The 25,211-nt window shown below is 35.2% G+C and overlaps 1 protein-coding gene across 1 annotated transcript; it reads right to left on the reverse strand.

The window, feature by feature from the left end:
• Positions 1-7,777: 7,777 nt before the first annotated feature.
• LOC131855160 (cellular tumor antigen p53-like) lies at positions 7,778-16,493 on the reverse strand. The gene is made up of 7 exons (XM_059206404.1): positions 16,380-16,493; positions 15,577-15,612; positions 13,982-14,071; positions 12,837-13,008; positions 11,202-11,424; positions 10,420-10,684; positions 7,778-7,927 (listed from the first exon to the last, which is right to left on the reverse strand). The coding sequence occupies exons 1-7, from the start codon at positions 16,491-16,493 to the stop codon at positions 7,778-7,780; spliced, it is 1,050 nt and encodes a 349-aa protein (XP_059062387.1).
• Between the last annotated feature and the right edge of the window lie 8,718 nt (positions 16,494-25,211).

A 25,211-nucleotide genomic window follows, 5' to 3' on the forward strand; every position in this document is an offset into this window, starting at 1 on the left:
GGTGCTTAGTAACAAAGCATGAAAATAGATGGCAGTCAATTCAGTCTACATGACATCTGTTTTGCAAAGATAGGTATATACAAGATATGTAGGTAACTGTATCGTGTACCTCATTAGGGACGATTCAAGATTCAATGTAAATGTGTAGGTATAATATCGTTAGCCGATACCCTGCAGATATGGCTTATGTGCTAATGTATATATTATGTTATAGTTTATTCTACATTCCATACCTATTTTTTTCTCTCGACGAAGATATGTTGTAACGCGTCTGCGCTATACGTATAGCCCGATTTTGATACGTTTATACTCGTACGTATCAAAATCGGGCTATATGATTTTTTATTTCAATCGTTATGTGTAAGAGACTGGTTTTAGCTACAATGAATTTACTGGTATATACCTCATGTATTCTACGATGTACCCCTCTTTTCCCTAATGAGAATTCCGCTATATCTTATATATAAACTTCGTATCACAGTGTTAGTTGCCATATTTCTCCCACATTTTGATGAAATTTGATATGTATACTTGCTAGGTCTGAGGTAGGGTTGTTATCTATTTTTTATACCCCTAAGTCATAGGGGTGGCCTACCCTGAATTTTTTTTTTTTGTGATGGACAATTTTTTATTTATTTATAATGTTACATACACGCCTAAATTTTGGCCCGTCTTTCACCAACCCCTATTTTTAATAGCGATATTCTTACAAATATTATAAATGCTAAAGTAACTCTGTCTGTTTGTCTCGCTTTCACGCCAAAACTACTGAACTTATTTAATTGAAATTTGGTACACAGTTAATGTAGACCGTGAGAAAGGCTACTTTTTAATGCGAAAAAGGGTTGAAAGGGGAAATGAAAGGCTATATGAAAATATCGTCATTTTTAAAGTCAGATCTTGTAAGCTAAAGCTTTAATTTATAATCTTATAATTTAATTAAAAATATTTTTTAGTCTGCTGACTAAATATAAATAAATATGACATTCTAAGTATGTAAAATGTTATCCTTAAGAGGGTAAAATGAAATATAAGATGAAAGTTGAAGATGATGAAAAAATTCGTCATTTTCAAAACTAGTACGATGAAACTTTTTTCTTTGGATTTTTCGAGTTACATTATTAAATATTTATTATTTATTTGATAAAGGTCACTATTCCACACGGACGAAGTCGCGGGTACAGCTAGTTAATTTATAAAGCAAAACAAGGTTTGCCGGATCAGTTAATTTATATCTATAATGAAATGAAATTCGGTTTCAAAAGAAGGAATAAAAAATTAAGCTTAATAGCTTAAAACTTCAATCCTAGATGAAGTGAACAGGGTCGGTCTAGGTTTTTCATTACTATTATAGAAATGTGTAACGGGGAAACACGTTACTTAGTACGAAATTGTGTATATTACAATAAAACTTAACGAGAAAATATTATAATGATGTCACTGGAACACTCATTGCCTTACTATACCGTCCATTAGTCGCGAACTTTCTGGATGCGCGAGAGGCGCGCTCCTATTGGTCGGTCGGTGCGGTTACCGCACGACGCGCATGCGCTGTACGCTTAGATGAATCTCACGGCGCGGGCGTAAGTACTTACTATGTAATATATATACGTATGGGTGTCACAAATGTTTTTATTAAAAGTAATATTAATATATTATATAAGCCAGTAATGTGTGCTTATTTTGAACTTGATAACATTCAGAATTACTTGTATAACTTTAAAATTGTGAACTTAAACTTAAAAATGGTGGTAGGGTATCTGTATGTAATATTATGTTATCTGTGGTATTAATAATAGAAATAGAATAGAATAGAAAATCATTTATTCAAATAAACTTAATTTAATCACTTTTGAATAGTCAACATTTTTTTAAATCTACCGCTTATTCGGAAAGCTGTCTCATCACAAGAAGAATAAGCAAGAAATTTGTGTGTTGCTCTTTTAAACAATCCTTGTAAGTTCACATTTTACAAGTCGCAACGTGTGAATACAAACTACCAACCAGCATTAATTTATTTAGGCTCAAATATAAAAACACAATAAGATTAAATCAGTCGTAGTGATAAGAGCAGACCAGTCCCTACAAGCAGCACTCGTTCACGAGTATGATGGATGAGCCAGCCATAACTGCGCTCGACCATATTTTAGGGAGCCTATTGACCCGGCCCACCACGCCGCCACATGTCTGGACATTTTAGTGAGCATGACTACTCATTCCACACGTCACAGCTACAAAAATTACTATATGGTAGTTACAGTATTCGCACTTTACATGAGGATGCAAATAGAATACATATCAAATTTCAAGAACAATATATGTATCAAATCAAATCAAATCAAATTTATTTGCACTAAACATAGGTTTACATTGGTTGTTATTGTAATATAATGTCCCATTATGTTTTGCCTCATTAGGCATGCAAAATATATAAATTTTAAATATTATTTAATTATTAATTATAGTATGTACGACAATGGTGTAACAATACTGTGGTATAGTGGGCAAAATAACACGGTCCTGTCATGTGGGAAGCCCTTAGTTTGAGAGGCTGTGTGCATTGGAATAGTATAAAATTAAATAAAATAAAAAAAGTGTTTTTACTCATATTAATAAAGTACAATTTGCGGCCTATATACGATAGAGTTACACCACTGGAGTAACAGAATTAACGTATATACATATATATAAGCACTTTTGTATAGTCAAGTTTTTTTATTCTACCGCTTATTCCGAATGCAGATTCATCACAAGAAGAATAAGCAAAAAACTTGTGTGTTGCTCTTTTAAATAAATATTGAATTACTTATATTTAATTAACAACAAGGATTAGGCATGCGACAATCAACACAGAAACCGGTACGCACTTAACCTCTGTTCAATCAGATAACATTGTCAGCGCTATGAATTTTAAGTTAGATATTTTCTACAAAAACATTATTATCATTTATAAATTCGTCAATTTTATAATAAGCTTTTTTTATAATAAGCAAAGAATATTTTGTGACACATTTGAATTTATTTTCTGGCAAATTGAATTTGAGATTGCTATAGCTTATTACCTACCTATTGCGACCATTGGTTCGAGCCAGAGATTTTATACTTAGTCCTTAGAATTGTGATTGCAAACGAATTAGGTAGGTATTTTGAAAATTCTTTTTGTAACAGACTTTAAAATAAAATGGAGGAGGTCAATTTGTAGGATTTTATTTTATTAATGTCTGTTATGTTAAAACTCAATCATTTCTAAAACAATTTGTAAAAGTTTTGGGTTGACATCCTCTTGGGGCGGATTTCTAAGACTAAAATTCTAAAATCTAAGCTAGGCAAATAAAATGGGTAGTTCTCATGAAATCCCGAAATTCGGAAATAAAAAATTGTTAATAATTTTTAATAATTATTGACATTAATTTGCATTTATTTTTTATGGATATTGTAGTACTGATGTCACCATATATTAATTACATAGTGGTCCCCAGACTAAACGTGTATTATGAGGAAATAAAAAAAAATATAAGTGAGGGAACGACGAGTAAGGTGAGGGAGAGAACTTCGAGAACCTTTGAAATGTAAATTATGTTTAACTAGCTTTTGCCCGCGGCGTCGCTCGCGTTAAGAAGTATTATTATTAGGTGTAGTTTTAGCGGCTTTACAGTACTTTCATACAAACTTTCATCACCTATTTTATCCCCTTAGGGTTGGTTAAAAATAATTACTTAAATCTTTTTTCAGCGCAAACACCTGAACCCTCACATTCAATTCGCTATATTGTTAAATAGACAGTATTACCCACTATCAACAAACGAATAGCAGCATTCATGTTTGATTACAGATGCGTTCATAATTAGATTGCTAGTAAAATGTGAGGGAATGATTTTGGAGATATTAAATATATAGATGCATTTATTTTATTGCACACTTTTAGCGCTAAAATGATATGTGAAACTTTTAGGCACAGTAGTGTAGATTGCCAGGAAATATTGGTAATCAATACATAAAATCTAAGAAACATGTATTGATAAAACAAAACAAAGTACACGAATTTCGGATTTTTTTAAGAATTACCCACATGTTAGAATTATTAACTTAATTAACTACTTAATTAATAACTTATCCTAACTACTTGGAGAATAGTTTTTTTTATATTTTTTCGTTTGTAGTTTTTTATACTTTTTATTTTTTATTTTAGTCCTCCAAGTATGGCACTTACATATAAACTTAAGCTACTAGGCATCTACCGCATTCACGGGGAGGCTCAACCTCTGTGTGGCATTGGCTACTGACTAACGCGGGCCGAAAGGGAAGGTCGAGAGGAGAAGAAATGAAATAAGAATAAATGGAAGCGGATATCGTACCCTATATCCGCTGGCTATGGCTCTAACCTATATCCGCTTCTATTTTTTCTTATTAGCATTAGCTACTGACTAACGCGCGGCGAGAGGGAAGGTTGAGAGGAGAAGAAATAAAATAAGAAAAAATGGAGGAGGATGTAGGGTAGCGCCACGTCGTCACGCTTGAAGAGCGACAGAGCGACAGTCTGGAGGTCGCGCATGAAGCGATACGTGATACAGCGTGATCTCCCTCAGGTGGGAGTGAGGACTCATAAACTCGTCCACCACAGGGGATCTTAAGATCGCGCGCAGCAACACGTTATACCGGATGTATCGAGCCACTCACGTGCACAAGCGAAGAGCGACATTCTGCTGGGCATGCAACCGGAGCCTGAGCGTTGGACAGCACAGTGGATACCATGCAGGGGTCAAAACATAGAAGTTACGGACCCTAGATACGACACCAGTGAACGCACGTAGGCGGGCGGCGTGCTGGTGTTCTCAAGGAGCTTGAAGAGTAAGCCGCCGGTCCAAACCCGGTCGAACGCCTTTTGTATGTCTAAAAAGACACCGACGACAGTTCGACCGATGGGGTCGTAGTTTCCGGAAAGTCTGTATTTCCCTGGTTTTGGAAGGCGATGACCCTGCCCAGTTTCCAGGTTTCAGAGTATAGCATTGTAGAGGCTGGTAAGTGCTATCAGACATCTATGAGGCAGCCGTATCTGGTCGGCGTTGGAAAGCCCGCCCGGAATGGGAGTTTCTCTTAGAGAGGCCCTGCAGGGCCCTATGCACCTCTGCATAAGAGATGAAGTCTCCCCTTGTCAAGGGCCGAAGGTGGTCCGAAAGAAATTCCTCTACGCGCCGCGTCAGTATCATTAGTAAAGTAGTGGTAATTGGCGGGCAATGACAGTCTACTAGTGTATTGTGGTGGTATATATATGTGAATATTTTACAGTTATTATTTATAAAAAACTGACTTTTCCTGCCACGTGTCTAAAATAGAAAGTGCACTTTTTTTAGCTTCTACTACTAAAGTTCAAATAGAGAGATTTTATTGTAATATTAGGTTACAACATATGAAATTGGCGTTTTGTAAGGGACTAACCTGAAGTTGATTTTATTCAAAATATAATATATTTATTTAATCAAAGTATGTACCATTGCTATTTATGCACTTCTGCGATTTCATAGGTAGTTAATTGATCCCTTTACTAAATAAACCATTAGGACGGGAATTAATAAAATCTTTGAAGGCGCTTTGGACTGCCTCATCGGAGTTGAACTTTTTCCTTTGCATCAAATTTCGAAAAAATATATAATCTATTGGAACAAGGTATGGGGAGTACGGTGGATGTTACTGCAGCACTGGTGCCACGGCGCCGGAACTCGTACTCGTAAATAACGAGATGTTTTAAGTTTTCAATTTTGTAACTGAGTGACGCAAAGAAAAAACCAAAGATGGAAAAACATATGGATTACGGTGTATAAATTTGGAATTGGAATTCCTAACCAAAGAGGAGCTATTTGAGATCAAAGTGGCCAGTACGACAAAACGCCAATTACATATGTAAGGACTTAATATTATTAATTACTACTACACCGCCGATTACTGAGGTGCTGCAACGTCCGCGTTATCTGTAAAATTTCAAAAACAACTTTAAATATTTACAAATGCCAAGCGTCATCACGCAGCGCTGTTTGAGTGGATTATTACTCGCTGATAATCTTTCTATATATAGGTGTAAGAATATTGAAATCGTTTATGTTCGAGTTCATCTATTACAAATAGATATTACATATATATTTTTTTCTATTTTTTCGATCACGACAAAGAATTACTGTCGTGTGAAAGAGGTAGCCTATATATAGCTTACTCGTATTTTACAAAATTATAATTATAATACTAAACTATAGGTTTTCCCTTTCTCCTGGTGGTAAAATTATTACTCTAAAATTATACGTGGCCCCACCAATACGCATAGGATATATGAGAAGGAGAAAGGGCGCGGCCTTTCTTCTATTCAAGGCAATCGAGATGATCCGACGCGATAGATAGATAGATAATTTATTTGCTTGAACATTTACAGTGTCATGCTACAAATGTTCGCCTCATATTCAGGAGGCATGCAAATTATAAATCTCAAGTGACTTACAATTAAATTACATTATAAATACAGAATATTAAATGTTAAGCCAATTCTCGCAAACAGTAACAGCATTTTTTTTTTGTGGAAATACAATAACGCAATTTATGTAGAGTGTAATTTGAAAGAGAAATAAAAATCAAAAATTATAAATAAACTTCCCAATAATAGATATTAAAAGTACCACAGGGCTCAGTACTGGGTCCATAGCTGTACAGTATATTTACGTCAGACCTACCCATCTCGGAAGACATTATTATCACAACTTACATTGATGATATAGCCTACCTCGCTAGTGATAACAAACCAGACAGACAGAGATGGCTAGCAGAAAACTCCAATATATATTGGATAAATCCAATATATGGATGACAAAATGGTGCAAAAATCAAAGCATATTTTCACATAAACACGCAAAGTTTCACGTTGAGAGTGACCTCACTTTCATCCATCTATATGTCAGATTTAGTAATGAAGAGCAACCCGACATCAATTGCATAAAATACCTTGGCTTTCATCTGGACAAGAGACTCACTTGGAAATCATTACATAGTATAAAATAAAGTCGCTGTCGCTGTCTGTCCATCCCTATGTATGCTTAAATGTTTAAAACTACGCAACGGATTTTGAAGCGATTTTTTTAATAGATAAATATATATATAAGATAGAATATGATTCTAGAGGAAGGTTTATATATACAATACATGTACACCCGTGCGAAGCCGGGGCGAGTAGCTAGGTACATATATAAAAAAGAAAATACATGAGATGAACCTCAAATTTAGTGATCTGAGCTAACTCATGGGAAGGAATTCTGTGCACTTTGTGGATAATAAACTCCGATAAAACTAAATATATAAGTCTGTTCTGATACCAATCTGGACGTATTGCCCTGTGAGCCACGGCCAGAAATAGCAACACCATGTGTCTACAAAGAATACAAATGGTTTTCTGCGTAACTATAGCAAATGCACCATGCTTCTTGAACTCGACTCTCTAACCATCCTAATTCTTCGGCAGCACAGTTCTTGGAGCCTTCTCACATAGTCAAGATATTTTAGAAAGGCAGAAGAGGTTATCGCTTATAAATCAAGTAGCTATATGTGTTGACTGAGTCTTGCGACTGATCGTCGATTAAAATATAGAAAAAAATATATATTGAGATACATAAAAATATTTAAATATTTTGTACCAGTTATAGTTTAATATTTATACCTATAACACATGGTCTGCATAGTTTGGAATTAGAAGGCTCTATGTGAATTGTTCCGGGTTATTATAAGACATTATTAATATACTTGCCTAAACTGAACTGAGTCCGCGTTTCAGCACAGCTATGTTAGCATTTAAATGTTCTGCATCCTCTTCGTTATTTTTGGCAATGTGAGATTTTAACGCTTTGATATTCGTCTTAATCAGTTTATGAAACAATAATCGGTTTTTGACATAAATCTGTAAACAAAATAATTCACACTTTTAGTACATAATACAAAAAGCAAAATATATGTAAACAACACATACACGTACAGTCGCACAGCCATTCACATAGTAAACATAATGTATATGTATTCATATATATATAGCTATAAATATATATGAATTAAATACTTAGATCAAATATATAAAACATATACCATATATAAACATAGTCGTTAAACGTACTTCTGTCTCATAGTTTTCAGCCGCCAAGCACTTTTGCAAGCTGTTTGGGTTTGATGGGAAAATGTAACAATAAAAAACAGCTTACCGAAGTGAAATCTTATTTCTCCGGCAATAACAATGTACGAGGAATGATGTCACATGACGACATAATGTTCTTGTTTCCGAAATATTCTAATGTTCTTGGCCGCAGCTGGTCTTTATAAGTTTACTGAACAAACGATAGTGCAGATAGCACTCCAAGCAGCGGAAGGAGTTATAAAACGGCTGAAGGCCAACTCCTGCCTGACAGCTACGACTTTAATCTGAAGGCAACTCGAGGGCAGGCGCCAAGGGTTCTAATCTCGGCTCAATCCCCGTTCGAATTGGACGGGAGATCGATCGGAGGGAACACAATGTCTATAGTGCTATTCATGTATATTGGCGGCGGTTGCAACTTTACATCTTATTATTTTCAGGAAATACAATCTAACACGAGCAATCTTGCGGGAAAAGGTGAACAAAATTAAAAAATTTTTGCACATGATTGCGCACTTTCTCGCATGAATGAATGTTGTGTAAAGTCAGTTAAAGAGTCATTTTTGTAGCATAGAGGGCAAACGTTCTTGGCACATGATGGTAAGATCACTGCCGCCCATGAACACCACGGGAATTGCAGGTAAGTTGCCGACGACTTCTAAGAAGAGGTCATTTCGAACTTCGACTAACGATGCGAAACGCAACGTTTAACGCCGGTGCTCTGAAGACGTATAGTACTATATTTCCCCATTCGGTCGTTGTTGTTAGTCAACTATACGCTGTCATAAACTGCCCGTTACATGACAGATTCTTTCACGCGCGCGATTCAGTGCGGGAAAGCCAGCGCACGCAATCGTGAGCGACTGCGTTTTACTATTTTTATTGTGTTCACTCTTTCGCGAGCGGCAGCGAGTATATTTCATGGTTTTTACTTTCTTTTAAAATTGTATTTTTTATTCCACAACAATTCATCATCATCTGCTTCTTCCTTATCCCATTTATTTGGGGTCGGCGTAATATGTTTTTCGCTTCCATTCATCCCTGTTCGCAGTCATCGCGTTATTTACTTTCTTTCATTCCACAACAATTATTTTTCAATATCTATAAATTATCAATAAGTCTATAATTATATCTTTTCTCCATAATCAGACATTTTGATATGTTTATTAAGTATTAAAAATTTGGCGCTCGTTCGAGTGACAGACGCGGGAATGTCTAAACTGGCGGCGCGCTGTTATTCTCGTTCTCTTTGTCTACATTTACATGTTTATTCAGTCGAATCCAACTCGGATGGGTCACCGTTCGGGGATTTTTTACCATCAGATGGGCTGTATGCTTGATTGCCACCATAGAAGTATTAAAAAAGTTCCAATATATATTTTCGTCTAAATTACCACAGTCTCAAGACGAAGGTTTACGACCAAAGTGTGATGCCGGTGATGACTTACGGCACAGAGATGGGTTGCTAACTATGGGCCTCATAAATATGTTTAGAGTCATTTAGAGGGCAATGGAGAGGGAGAGATGCTTGGAGTTTCTCAGCGTGATAGTATCAGAAATGAGGAAATCCGCATAAGAATCAAAGTAACCGACATAGCACAAAGATTTGCGAAACTGAAGTGGCAATGGGCAGGGCACATAGCTCGTAGGACAGATGGCCCTTTAGGGTAGTAGTTCTCGATTGGCGACCGCGGAGCTGATAACGTGTGGGAGGACCTCCGACAAGGAACTACGATCTGGTAAAGACCGCTGGAAAGCGTTGGATGCGAGCAACGCAGGACCGATTTTTGAGGAAGGCCTTTGTTTAGCAATGGACATCCTGCGCCCGAAATGATGATGACATGTTAATTCAACATTTAAAACCAGACAACTCACCTCTAATAGTGCTGATGTTGCGGGTTGTATTATAAGCAATATTGTACTGTTCATAATTTACTGATTGATCACAACGTCGTTAGAAAATAATAATAATATACCTGGACAACTCACACGACGCCATCTAGACCTGAGCTAAACTAGGCTCCTGGTTATGGGTACTAGACAATATATATACTTACATACTTTGTTTTAAATACATATATACTATACATAGAAAATACCAAGACCGATATAAACAATCATACTCACGTATACAAATGTCACGTATACAACGGTATATAGTGCGAGGAATCGAACCCGCGACCATCGGAAGAGCTAGAGGCCTTCAATATTAGATAGATTATAAACTAAAGGATTTCACAATCTTAAGGTGACGGGCAGGTACATACCGAAGGTATTATGTAGATCTGGTTATCTGCCTTCTTCTTTTTTAATGCGTGTAAGGGTATATTCCAATCATTCGAATCTTCCATGTCTTTTTTGGATTCAACAATTTTCCTTTTTCTTATTGTCTTTGTAACCGTCCTAGTTGTATCACTATCATTAGTAGATTGAGATACATTTTTAGTATTTTTGTTCATGTAATTCAACATGTCTCGGCGCGGACCCTGGCATACTTTAACTTTCAATAATTTTCGACCCAATGCATCACCCCTGTTGAGAGAACATTACACTGTTAAAAAAAAAATTTTTACCAGTAAAAGAAATTTATTATATGATATCATTGTACTGTTTTAAATACATTAATATTGTCAATATGCCACCTAATATTTGATTGATAATAAAAATGAGTTTATTTAACCTAGGACAATTCACACAACGCCATGTAGTCCCAATCTAAGCTTATGTTATGGATACTAGGCAACTGATACCGATACTTAAATACTTTTGTGAATACGAGTAGATACATTAATATAAATAAAAAACACCCAGAGCACTACAACAATTATACTCATGAATACAATGTTTGTACTGTGCGAGGTATCGAACACGCGACCCAGTACCACGACCACGTTGACGTAAGGCGGACCATCAATAATATGGCGGAATTATATAGATGTTTTATTTATTGTTGTACTTTGATTAATGATTATCGTCAACAGGTGTCCTCTATAGATACATATTCGTAATATGTGCAGATGCGATTAGTGTAAAAATATTTATTGCTTACTTCTCGTTTTCTAGTGTAAAGATTACTGCGATATCTCGTCGGTTTATACCCGATTCGCAGGTATTTTTACATACAAATTTATAAGTACATGTTTGCATAGTCTTATTGCTTTCTAGCTTCGTAACGGTGGAAAAATAGTAGCTCTCTTGGGTATCATCACCGTCATAGTAAACGCGCTCCATATTGGGGTCGCAGGAACGTAGTACATTCATTGTTTGGTTCACTGCAATATTAAAAATATTTCAATCGAGCATACATATTCATTCTTACCTATAGTGTCACATAATTCTTCATCTAAATCAACTTGTCAGAGGTAACTTTATCATTACTAATATTATAAATGCGAAATTAAGTCTGCCGCGCTTTCTGAACTAAGAAAACAGGAAGGGGATTAGTAAGTACTGAGCTCTGATGTACTCCCAATGTGACTGCTATCAGTTTTGTTTTTGTTAAGTATTGTACAGTTTTGTTAAGTACTGAGCTCTGATGTACTCCCAATGTGACTGCTATCAGTTTTCGTTTTTGTTAAGTATTGTACGGTTTTGTTAAGTACTGAGCTCTGATGTACTCCCAATGTGACTGCTATCAGTTTTCGTTTTTGTTAAGTATTGTACGGTTTTGTTAAGTACTGAGCTCTGATGTACCCCAATGTGACTGCTATCAGTTTTCGTTTTTGTTAAGTATTGTACGGTTTTGTTAAGTACTGAGCTCTGATGTACTCCCAATGTGACTGCTATCAGTTTTCGTTTTTGTTAAGTATTGTACGGTTTTGTTAAGTACTGAGCTCTGATGTACTCCCAATGTGACTGCTATCAGTTTTCGTTTTTGTTAAGTATTGTACGGTTTTGTTAAGTACTGAGCTCTGATGTACTCCCAATGTGACTGCTATCAGTTTTCGTTTTTGTTAAGTATTGTACGGTTTTGTTAAGTACTGAGCTCTGATGTACTCCCAATGTGACTGCTATCAGTTTTCGTTTTTGTTAAGTATTGTACGGTTTTGTTAAGTACTGAGCTCTGATGTACTCCCAATGTGACTGCTATCAGTTTTCGTTTTTGTTAAGTATTGTACAGTTTTGTTAAGTACTGAGCTCTGATGTACTCCCAATGTGACTGCTATCAGTTTTGTTTTTGTTAAGTACTGTACAGTTTTGTTAAGTACTGAACCCTGATATACACCCAATGTGACTGCTATCAGTTTTGTTTTTGTTCAGTATTGTACAATTTTGTTAAGTACTGAATCCTGATATACACCCAATGTGACTGCTATCAGTTTTGTTTTTGTTAAGTATTGTACAGTTTTGTTAAGTACTGAGCTCTGATGTACTCCCAATGTGACTGCTATCAGTTTTGTTTTTGTTAAGTACTGTTCAGAGCCTCGTCCGTTTGTCAGCAGAGTGTACCACGTGCAAGTAAGGTTGACGTTTGGGTTGACGTTAGAGATAATAGTTTCATACCCCTTACACTCCAATAATTAGTAAATATAAATAATAAAAAAATATTACTAAAATATTAATTACTATTTCAATGATTAAAAGTTATATCGCAATGTATATTTCGTAACGACATTATCTAACTTCTGATCACACATTAAAGATATTTGAAGTATGTAGGTATTTCATAAAATATTATACTAACCAGTACTGCCTGTTCGATGATTGAGGCAGGTCTCAACGCGATTCTGTGCCTGAATCTCTTCTTGGAAGCAAGTACATGCACGTAGGAACATTTGCTGTTCACTCATATGTGTTACCTTAACATCAACGCCAAACGTATCGTTTGGTTTGATGAAAAGTCTGTCAATTCCATACTGAAGATATAAATTAATAATTATTTATCATTTAATACATTACAATATTGTGAAACAGAACTTATATAACTAAGGATATACTATTCGCGGTTTGTATTCACACATAATCTTAAAAATGTCATACTGAACAATATTTATTTAAAAGATCAACATGGAAGATATTGCTAGTTCTTCTTGTGCTGAGTCTGCTTTCCGAATTATTGGTAAAAAAAAATATAACTATTAAAAAGTGCTTACAATAAGTTATTTAAGCTTCCAGTAAAGAAGTAATCTTTATTCAAAAGCTCTCAGCTTCTGTTGCGTTGCAGCGTTCAAGGCCAAGACGAAGAATCACTGCAGCATTTTCTTTGAATTTCAAATTCAAAAATCATTTATTCATGTAGGGCATTTTAGCCGCTTATAAACGTCAAATTTTTACATTCTAATTTTATTTTTTTTCCCTACCGTCCAGTTTGGTATATAGATCCAAATGAGAAGAACTGGCAAGAAACTCAATTTAATTACTTTTTTTTTTAAAGCCAATTTATTTACAATGTATATTTATATAGGTGTCTATGTCTAACATTAAATGAAAATTCAGTGCATGAACAACTATTGCCATGCACACTCGTCGTTCAAGTAATCGTTTAGTGAGTAATAGGCTTTGCTCAGTAAATATGATTTAACAGATGCTTTGAATTTATTTAAGGATAATTCCAACATATCCTTTGAAAACATGATTATATAAAATTTAGTAATATTAGTCTTCTCTATATAAATGAATTAATACGTATACATAATTGTAGCTTAATAAAAAAATAATATTAAAAAAAAACTATAAGTGCGCGAAATTTAATCCAAGCAAATTAAGATCACGCAATTTTCGTAAAAAAAAGATCAACGAATTTACTTTACATGTTAATAAATAGATAATGCTAGAATAATAATAACTATACATTATTATGTAGTAATATATTTTTATGATATTAATTACCTGTAAACGTTTCAGGTCGCCATTAATGTCGATCTGAAATTCATGTACGCCCTCAAATTCCGTTGTCTCTGGCCTTCCAACACCCGATTTCTACAATTGTAAACAAAAAATTTTCTTTATTTTTCTTATTGCATATAATTTTCAATCCTAACGTATTTTCTTGTACAAATTTGATACATAAACTATGTATAAGAAATCTTGTAAATATAAGTTTTGCTGTGAAATTTAACTAGGTTTTCAACACTGTTCAGTATGAATTGTTCTGTCTCCAAGTTGTCTGTTTTGCGGGTGAGATTTGCTTCCTTCGAGCCTCTAGATATAAAGGGCAAAGCAAAATCAAGGCGTTCCATCATAAGGTTGTCTGGTCTCTATTTAGTAATAACGCCGCAAATTGTTACCTCTTTTACTGGCATACTGTAATTGTCATATATATAATAATAAATAACCAATTTGTCAAAGGGAACTAATTCTTAAAACCTTTATAAACACTACGTATTCAATTAATTATTACAATTTTGTTTCTTGGTGGAAGTGTGTTAAAAAATAATGTTACTTAAAAAATATTTACAATACCTTCTTTACATAATATCACCGAAAGCTACGAATAAAAAACGTGTTTTAATAAAATTCATTATAGCTATCAGTAGAAAATGTGCAGTCACAAAAATAGTAGAATCATATATTTGTAGTCATATATAATAAATCCTATAAATTAGAGATAGTATCTGATGATACAGTCTTGGCTGATTATGAACCTCTCAGCAACACACTTTTTAAAAATATACAGTGGACTTTCCTACAGGACTCTGACTCGTGCCTTCTGACCTAGTTACAATGCACGAACTACCCAAGCCTGGTTTGAAACCAACATTCCGGGAGCTGAAGACTGGCCCTCATCTACCCCAGACCTCAACCCTTTAGACTTCAAAGTAGGGTCAGTTATAGAGGATAGGCCTACTTCTTGGAAGCAGTATGTTAATCCATAGATTCGTGGCCAAACAGCAGTCTAATGTGGCCACTTAGAATAGAAAGTCTTTTTATTTTTTGATGAGACTTTAATAAATATGTAGGTATAAATTTGAATAATTTTACATTACTTCCTTAAAAAATCATTTGATTTGTAACAATACTTTTGGCTGGACTAGGTATATCTTTATTTCAATCTACCATAATCATTGTATAGACATTATGTGACATATCCACATTTCACACTAAAGTCACAGATGAGGCGCCTAATAGTTCTGCATACTAAAGACGTGGCCCTTATTACGGCTAAATGTACTCGTATATCCGCGGATACGGATATGAATCATCAGAGACTGTATCGCCGAATATGGATATGGATTATTAAATTTCACTCCATTGGGGTCCGAATGGGGGAGTACGAAGGTATAAAAACTTACTCCTCATGAATGGAAATGCATGAGACGAGCCGCGGGTGACAAAGTGTATTCTGCGATATTGGTGGTGCTTATCTGATGTATATGTAAAAAATATAATTTTCCATCAGGTGAACTGACAGACTGTTTTCTATTTCGAGTACTTAATACTAATATTTATATTTAATTTGGGTATGTTATTAGTAGGTTACTTACTGGGAATATTTGTGCATGCTGCTGCGGCGTCTGAACCTGATTAAATATATAACATTTTATTTTATATTAATAGCCAATAATTATGAAAGAGGACTACTGACACTACGAGAATAGCGTGGTGTATTGGCGCTACTGTGGCAGATTGCCGTCGCAGTGGCGTTGTGGCCACTGAGAAAATTTATATCAAATCAAATCAAAATATCTTTATTAATGTAGGTCTATTATACACTCTTATGATATGTCAAAAACTATCGTCAGTTTGGAAAGCATTAGAGTTAAGAACTGACAAGAAACAGCTCTTATACTTTTCAATTGTGCTTGTACATTTTTACAAAAATACAGACTGATTTTAAATTCAAAATTAGGCAGAATAGTGTCCACCAACATATATATGCTATGGCAAGTTATGGCCACTGATAACAGTGACCCTAAATCAGGATCTTTTAAATTGAGAGCGTTAAATGTTGTATGATACAGGAGCAACTGATGTGATGAAAACGGAAGTCATGAACGCAAGGATTTATAGTATTTTTTGTATTATGTTTCAGCTACATTAGGTGACGAAGTTAAACTTCGTATTGTTTGAAAACTAAGTACCAAAAGTTTTACTAACAACTAAAATTTTAAATAAAATTAACTAAAATTTTTATCAATAACAACATCGTTCTGTTTTTAATTCATATTCAATATGTCGCGACTTTGCGTTACCTGATTCCGTATTATATTCCAGATTGTTTCAATTTTATTTTTAGAAGTCTTGATTTTATTTTCTTTATAAGAAGTGCCTTGGCAGTCGTACATACTTTTTTAAATATCTTTGAATTAATTTTTAACATATTCGTCGATTGAATGCCGGACGTATAAGTGGTGCCACGGGTGTCACATGATGACGTGATGATCAGCGGGTAGACCAACATATTGTTTGTCATTCCAAAGTAGATAAATGAAATTAAAATATTGGCATATGTAAAATATGTTTCATAATGTAACATATTACACTTACTTGCTCTGGGCCGGACCCGGAAGGTTGCTGCTGGTCATTAAATTCCATGGTATTCTGTAAGTAGTAATATGTATAAATAATGTAATAAAAATCATGACGTGGTTTACACTCGCGTGGACTTTTAGATTGTAGTTACTGGACATAGTAGTTTTTATAAGTTAATTAATAACATTTTATTAGTTACATATTGAAAAAAAAAAATTGTTTATTACCATCTCTACAAGAAGTTATAATATTGGCAAGAGTAACATGCATATGTATATATTTTAATAAATAAAAGTTTACTATTTTTTATATTTATATATTTTTTCGTGTGTGAACGACTCTATATACATATTTCCAAAATATCGACGAACTCGTTTAAATTAAATTATATTAATCTATCTACTGATAAAAAAAAATACAAATAATTGTCGATGAAAGATAACACAATAGGAATAGGAGAATAGCTCACCTCGTTAAAGTACGGTACCGCTGACTCTGCTGCGTTCAGTATAGGATCCTGAATAGTTAACAGTTGACTAGTTTAGAGGCCATCATTATCTCACGTCACACGTTTACGTGTTTTCAGTTTAGTCATAACTTATATATTAATTTTGTTTAAAACCATGCTGTGCAAAGCTATACCGTGTTCCAAGGTGCGTTTTAATTTAATAATTTCTAGTTTTATAGAGGTAGACTGTTGTCTATAAAGTCCACTACGTGGAGGCTTTTCCCCATCTATTCCAACTGCCTTACAGCTTTTGTAAGCTGTGTTTAGGTTGAAGGTGTAGCCACGGGCGTCACACAATGAGTCAATGTAATGATGCTGTACATGTATGTACATACTAGGTACATACGCTTTGCGGTTACCATCAATAATGCTCGCAACTTATGTCTTTCCAGTTTCAAATATAGATTTGTATAAAGAATTATATAAAAATTGCAATTCTATAAATAATAGGACATATCCTATTATTTATATAATTGCAATTTTTTGTAGTACGTGTCTTGGTCTTGAACAAAAAAAGAAAGATTTATTTGTTTTAAAGTAACAAAATACAGCCAAAATAGTATAAACTTATTTTAATGTTATGAACGCGAAAGTTTGTGAGCCCAAATACCCTGTAATTTCGCAGCCTAATTTCAACTAAATAACAACTTACATAAATACCTCATACAACTAGCAGTACGGGCGTCGTGTGCTAGCGATTTACTGTCGACAGCCTACTTGTAGATATAGAAGGTTCTACAAGTATAACACAAAATAAGTACCTACTTGTACCTACATTAGCACCGATGTAATTTCCCTGAAGAAACCCATACGAGATATCGTAATGTACTGAGATATCAGATAGCTTTCTCTTTGATTTGTGATAGATGGTTTGTAGAATTAGCTAAAATCTATCTCTATCACATAAACTTTTTAAATGAAAAAAAAACCGTATCGAAATATTGTGGACGCGTTACGACATATCTTCGTCGGGAGAAAAAAGTAGACATGGAAAAAAGTAACTATAACATAGTATGTACATAGGTACATTAGCCGTGGCTGCAGAGTGTCGGCTAACGATATTATACCTACATTGAATATTTCATTCAATGTAGGTCACAATATTTACGAAAATAAATCAGTTCAGTAAATAAGAATATTATCTATTTATAAGCTAAAACATAAAAAAGTAAACCTACATTGTACAAAAGTTTATTTTCACAAAATTCGTCGATGGTTGGAAAACTCCACCTATAAACAAACAATTTCTTTTTAATTACTATTGTCTTGAGATGTATATGGGTATGGGTCATAGATAAATTATGTCACATATTAGGGGGCAGTGGAGTGGGCAAGGAGTCGACAAAATGTGACATTGTCTGACACAGGGTGGCAGAGATTCTAAATTTCGTGACAACGCATTTCAAAATACAATAGATGTAAGAGGTCATTCTTAGTAGATGCTGGCGTACGTGGGTGACGATCACCCGTGCGATGCACCGACCAAGTCAAAGCAGCAGTAGGCAGTCAACTCCACTAGTGTACCAAAATGGCAGCCAGTAGAGAGAAGTAGGGAACTGTCGTACGGCGGATGACATCAGCCTCTTACCCCATTATATACACATGACCATGATTGTCCTGTCAAGAACGTATCGAATGAGAAGATGGAGGGTGCACCATCAAAAAGTAAGTAAGTAAGTCAGTATAAAGATTAGAAATGATAATAATGATCTTTCCAGAATACTTACTCTTCATCAAAGTTGTTACCGCTTCCATACAGATAGTCACTCATGATGATTCTCCAGCTGCAAAATAAAGAAGTTATTAATATTAATAATTGTTACTGTCAATTGCAAACAAAACAGCGTTGTAGTCTCTGAAATCTGCTTTGCGGGGCGGCGCTAAAGCAGATTTCCGCCTTCTAGTTTGAGTGAGATAACCACCACAGTCTATTTTTAATTAATTAATATGATTTATAAGTTTAAATGCCACCATAAATGAGGTTTATAAGATTAAATCTAATTACAATTATGATATAAAGTTTGATATAATGATGTTTATTTTTGAGTACAAGTTTTTCTTCTGATCTGAGTTTGAGTTCTGATTTGAACATAACAGTCCTAACTCGAACTTTAAAAATAGAACCACCATATATCATAATAATAAAAGAATCTCGGCACAATTCACACAGCGCCATCTAGACCCAAATTAAGCTAACTAAAGCTTGTGTTATAGGTAGTAGATAACTGATACAAATATGTACATAGATATTTTTTTTCGTAAATACATATTATAAATAGAAGACAGAGACCGACACAAACCATCATACTCATGAATATAAATGTTAAAGTCAGAGGCCGTCAAAGTATTGTGTGCACAGTGTAGATCGGTTGAAACGGTCTTCGTGTATCATTACTACTCCCGTCCCGTCACATAATATACAGTTATTAATAACACTAATAAAAATATTTACAATATAAACTTGATTTGATTTGACACATTTAATATTATATTTTTTTTATGAATGGTGCACCTGCGCTAACGGTTACACGCTGGGGGACACCAGAGGAGGATAACAAGATGATCACGAGGTCAGGTTAGTTCGCCGTGGTAAATTCACAATGAATTTATAACGTTGCTTTTCAGGGGGAACCACGTGGAGGTCAACCTTACTAATAACCCCGTTGCTAGCAATGGGGTTACTAGTCCACATTACTAACAATCCTCTTTCCCCCTATATATTACAACTATTATGGTGCAGGTGTTGGAGTACGTACCGTTTTTTCTTCCTGACCACAGATTTCTACTAGGAGGTTATACTAACACAGATCCGAGTAAAACAAAGATCTTGCTTATTCAATTGCTGGTACTGCCTATCCTTGATTATGCTGATGTGTGCTGCTCAGACATGAATGAAGACCTCTTGAACAAATTAGGTCGTTTGCTCATTAATGCTATACGTTTCATTTTTGGACTTCGTAAATATGACGTCTCATCTTACCGTTCTCAGCTTAAATGGCTGCCCTTCCGACAGCAACGAATCACACGTATCTTGTGTACTCTTCACTCTTTTTTTTTTATAACACAGGGGCAAACGAGCATGCGGCTCACCTGATGGTAAGTGATTACCGCCGCCCATGAGCACCCGCAACATCAGGGGAATTGCAAGCACGTTTTCGGCCTTTTAAAAAGGAAAGGAAAATAAGCTCTTTTCTTGAAGGTTTCAATATCGTATCGGTTCGGAAATACCACTGCTGAAAGGTGATTCCACTATGTGGTTGTGCGTGGCAAAGTTTCTAGAAAACCGCACTGTGGAAGACCGCCATTCATCCAGATGATCAGGATGGTATTTCAGTTTCTGGCGGATGGTACGGTGGTGAAACTCAACAGCCGGTATTAATCCGAACAATTCCTCAGAACACTCCCCGTGATATATACGGTAGAAAATGCACAGAAATGCAATATCTCGCCGCAAAGCCAATGGGTCGAGTCTGTCACATAGACGTTGATTACCAATAATTCTGGCTGCTCGGTTCTGAATGCAGTCAAACGGAAGTAGCTGGTATTGTGGTGCTCCCGCCCAGAGATGAGAACAGTATTCGCAGGATCCGCCATACCAGGATTGAGATCTACCACCGACAGGTACCTGGGAATTTGGAATAAACATCTCCATTCCCTGAAGTACTGCATCGATTCAGCTATTACATCAGGATCGACCAGTGCGAAGCAAACTCGCCCCCATGGGTAAGATGCAAAAAAACTTAAACTCTTATAGATGCCTGTATTTCTAAACGGTAGGTGGACCTAAGGGGCATATTCGTGTACAGGGTGTCGGCGGTTCGAGAGGACGAAGTTGAATATGTAGATTTTAAAATACGCGGAAAATTCGGATCGGATATTTTTAATATTGAAAATGCTATGTCTATAGACAATTTAAATTTGACATCACAAACTGTTCGGTATTCTGATATTACTGAGTATGATTATTTGTCAGATATATCTCAGGAACTGGCATATGATGGCATACCAACTATATTAATTGGAGCTGAAAATTGGCACCTTAGTGTATCACGTGGTATTAGGTCGGGAACACGTTCACAGCCAGTTGCGACCCTTACTAGTTTAGGTTGGGTATTGCATGGTGTCTTTGACAGTCAAACTAAACCCGTCGAAGTTATTAATCATGCTAGAGTTGTTGATAAAGAACCTACTCTTAGTTCGTGCTGTTTAGGGCCCAGTTTAGATTAGAGGCACTTGGTGTATTGAAACACCCTCATTCATCTGGCTCTCTTCATGATCGTACTATTCAAAATTTAAATACTACTACTTGTAGGTTCCCACACAGCAGCTTTCAGACTAGTGGTTTATTGTGGAATCGGGCTGATTGTTTATTGATTGCAACGGCTGATTGTTATCGGCAGACCTACAGACAATTAAAATATTTAGAGCATAAACCTTTTAAAAGGTTTAATATGAAACTCATATAATTATATTTTTTGATAGAGATAGAGATTTCGGTTTAATTTTTTTATTAGAGGTTCCACATGTTTCACTATTATCTCACGTCATGATATTATATGATCCATAGGTATTCTCTCCAATAACAATTCAAGGTAGAGTACTAATTCAAAACATTTGGCATTCTAACATGAATTGGGACGATCTGCTAGATCTTGATTAATCTAAAGTTTGGTAAATGTGATTCAACAGCTTAAATAGTTTTCTAAATTCTAAAGTATTCTTTATTGATATCTTTTTGATCAGTTTAATAAAGAGCATGTTGAATTACGCTAGTAAATTTGCCTACGTTTATGTTTCATTAAGATATGTGTAATCTAATGAATCGGGCTCCATAATGTATCTAGAGCTTCAGGCAGCACTATTAGCTACTCGTTTTTTCAGGCATTACTTTTTAAGAAAGAACACATAAACTGTTTAACGTTTCTTTTGCACAGACTTTAAAAATATTTTTGGGTACTTGTGGACTGAAGCTCGAGAATTTTGGATATCATTCATGTATTTTACGACGAAATTTGTCATCATCGTCTCAGATAGCATCGTCATCATCATCACCTCGTCTTTCATTGATACCATTATCTGCAGAAGATGTGGCCAAAGCTGAAGAAGACATATTACGTAAGTGTCAGATGGAATCCTTTCCTGAAGAGCTAGAAGCACTGAAAAGGCAAGTTCCCCGCAAGGCTCGTAGCCATTTAAGGAGATTATCCCCATTTTTAGATCCGCGGGGTGACATCCGCTTACCAGGCAGAGTCGGAGCTTCTGATATTCCATATTATACAAAGTGGCCTTACATTCTCGATGGCCGTAACTGCACCGTACGTCTTCTGATTTTATTTTACCATTGTCAAGCTGCCCAACTAAATCTCGTCATTAATGAATTACAACAAATATACTGGATTCTGGATTCAGAGATGAATGGAAGAGAAAAACATATTACGCCGACCCCAAATAAATGGGATAAGGAAGAAGCAGATGATGATACTGGATTCTTGACAACAAATATACTGATTCTTGATTTTAAGGAATTCTCTTCGTGCCACTGTCCATCGATGTCCGAGATACATTATTTTGAAGTCTATACCATTTATTCGGCTTATGGGCGACCTACCAGCGGAATGATTAGCCCATTATCGTCGTCTATTTACTTTCGTTGGTTTGGATTATATGGGACCGATGTTGGTGACAGTCGGAAGGAGAAAGGAGAAGAGACACGTTGCTTTGTTCGCCTGCTTAACGTCTGGATGTTTTAATGGACCTAGGACCATGCTTCTTTATCCACCTACAGTGCGCTCATATGCCTTAAACGTTTTATAAGCAGAAGAGGATCCCAGACACGATCTATTCGGACAACAGGACGGCGTTCGTTGGCTCTATTCACCCGCTCTCACACATTTCATTTCAGTTGAATCATTCCAATATCATCTGGTCTCGGTTGTTTTAGATGAGGGTGATTTTCTCAGAAGAAGTGATTAGCGGAAGACTCATTCTTTAGTCGACGTGTTTTGGTCTCGCTTTGTTAAGGGGTTTTTACCAACACTAATTCTGAGGAGATCCTCTGACCACAACCAGGCCCAAACAGTGACCGTCGGAGGTAATCACCTCTGGCCGTATACTCCGTCAGTCTCTGAAAATGCTGGTCAAGTTGCCAGTAGACTTTTAGTAAGATGTGACTATGTCACAGGAGGGTGGGATGTTACTGGCAGCTTGTCTAACATTCTTTTTATAAACTTTATATTTTTTATATGTCACTTTTGACGAACTAATATTGTTTCGTTACTTCTTGCTGTGAGCCCTTTTGGGAAGAATACACATTTTTACTAGTATTTGGTTTTTATTAAAATAGTAGTTGTGTTCCCGCTACAGTAAAACCAAGTATGTATATTTATATATATATTATATTTATTTATGTGTCGTATGTAAATATGTATGTCTAATAATATGTATTATTTTAAAGTTACTACGTAAATGTTTACAAACTATAATGCGCCGCTTACTAACTTCTCAGTTTGCCTTATGGTTTGGACTGATAGAGAACGCCCTAAGGTGTTAAGTTCGCCATATATTGTATTTGTGCATTAAAGTTTAAATAAATAACTAGAAATGTGGTTAGAATGTTCTTTTTTATTATTGCCCTTATAATTTTTGGTTAATAAAAATAAGATGGTAATAAGTTCCTAGTGAATTTGTCATGAAGGAGTAATTGGGCAGACCTCATACTACATACCTACTATACCTACATACACATTTTATCTTCCTTCATTGGTGCCCCGCCTGCGTATATGCAGGCGGACGCAGAATTCTATTATCTATAGATATACATAAAATTGGAGTGTCTATTTGTAATATTGAAATAACCGTTTTTTACTACATGCATACATGCATATGAATGTTAATACGTTACGTACACTAACATAACATTTTTTACAATTTATATCTGTCTGTCTATCTGTTTGTTCCGGCTAATGTCTGAAATAGCTGACCCGGTTTTGACGGGACTTTTATTGGCAGGTAGCTGATGTAATAAGGAGTAACTTAGAATACTTTTATTTTATAAAAATTCTCTTTAACTTTTTTATTCCACACGGACGAATTCGCGTGTACCTACAGCTAGTTATACATACATTATGTACACGTTTTTTACACGATAAAATTATGATAAATTCATGATTTACAGACAATAATTTCTATAGCTGTATAAAAATATATATCACTACATAGCATAAAACAAAGTCGCTGTCGCTGTCTGTCCGTCCCTATGTATGCTTAAATCTTTAAAACTACGCAACGGATTTTGAACCGGATTTTTAATAGATACGAGTGATTCAAGAAAAATGTCATATGTATAATACATGCATAATATTGTAGAGAAACCCTGATAAATTTCGAGGTTTCGAATGTGATCTTGTAAATAAACACATTTTTTGCGCTTACATACGCAAACGCTGGCTTAACCCTACGAGATATATCAAAACAATGTAGGTACTACAGTATTGTACACCTTAAAACGGTCTATACAAATGTCCGCGAAGATATATGTTTATCTCTTAAGGATAACTCACAATAACCATTTTTTATCCTTTACATTTTATGGGTAGCAATTGCTTATTTACCAAGTGATTTTGAGTAACACAGCATTAATTTTATCCAATTAAGTAACTTAAATACATTGTTCATTTAATATAGATCAATATGGCCATTTACAGTCTACAATTTAAATGAATATTTCCGAAGATATCATAGATATAAAATGCAGGGCAGCTCAATTACATGTCGCTCTTTCAAGAGTAACCCCTAATCAAAACATGTTTGTATTGTCTAATGATAGGTATGTTATATATTGCACCCGTATGAAGCCGGGGCGGGTCGCTAGTTATAGATAATTTGTTATATTAAATACTTGGGACCAACAGATCACACGCATGTTACATCATTACAAACTTATCAATATGTTATTGTTATGAAGCAATCTCGTCTGTCTAACAACTACTGACAAGAATTTAGCTCATAAAGTTGCCAACCTAAAATCTGACTCGTATGAAAAATAAAAGATCGGGTAAAATGTCGTATGTTTGGCCAGTTTCACTATCTAACCTCGTACATAATTTTTTTTGACCTATGACAATCATAGGTCAAAATATC

The sequence above is a fragment of the Achroia grisella genome, unplaced genomic scaffold (assembly GCF_030625045.1).
Source record: "Achroia grisella isolate CSIRO2021 unplaced genomic scaffold, CSIRO_AGI_Agris_v1 utg1314, whole genome shotgun sequence".
NCBI classification, from domain to species: Eukaryota; Metazoa; Arthropoda; class Insecta; order Lepidoptera; family Pyralidae; genus Achroia; species Achroia grisella.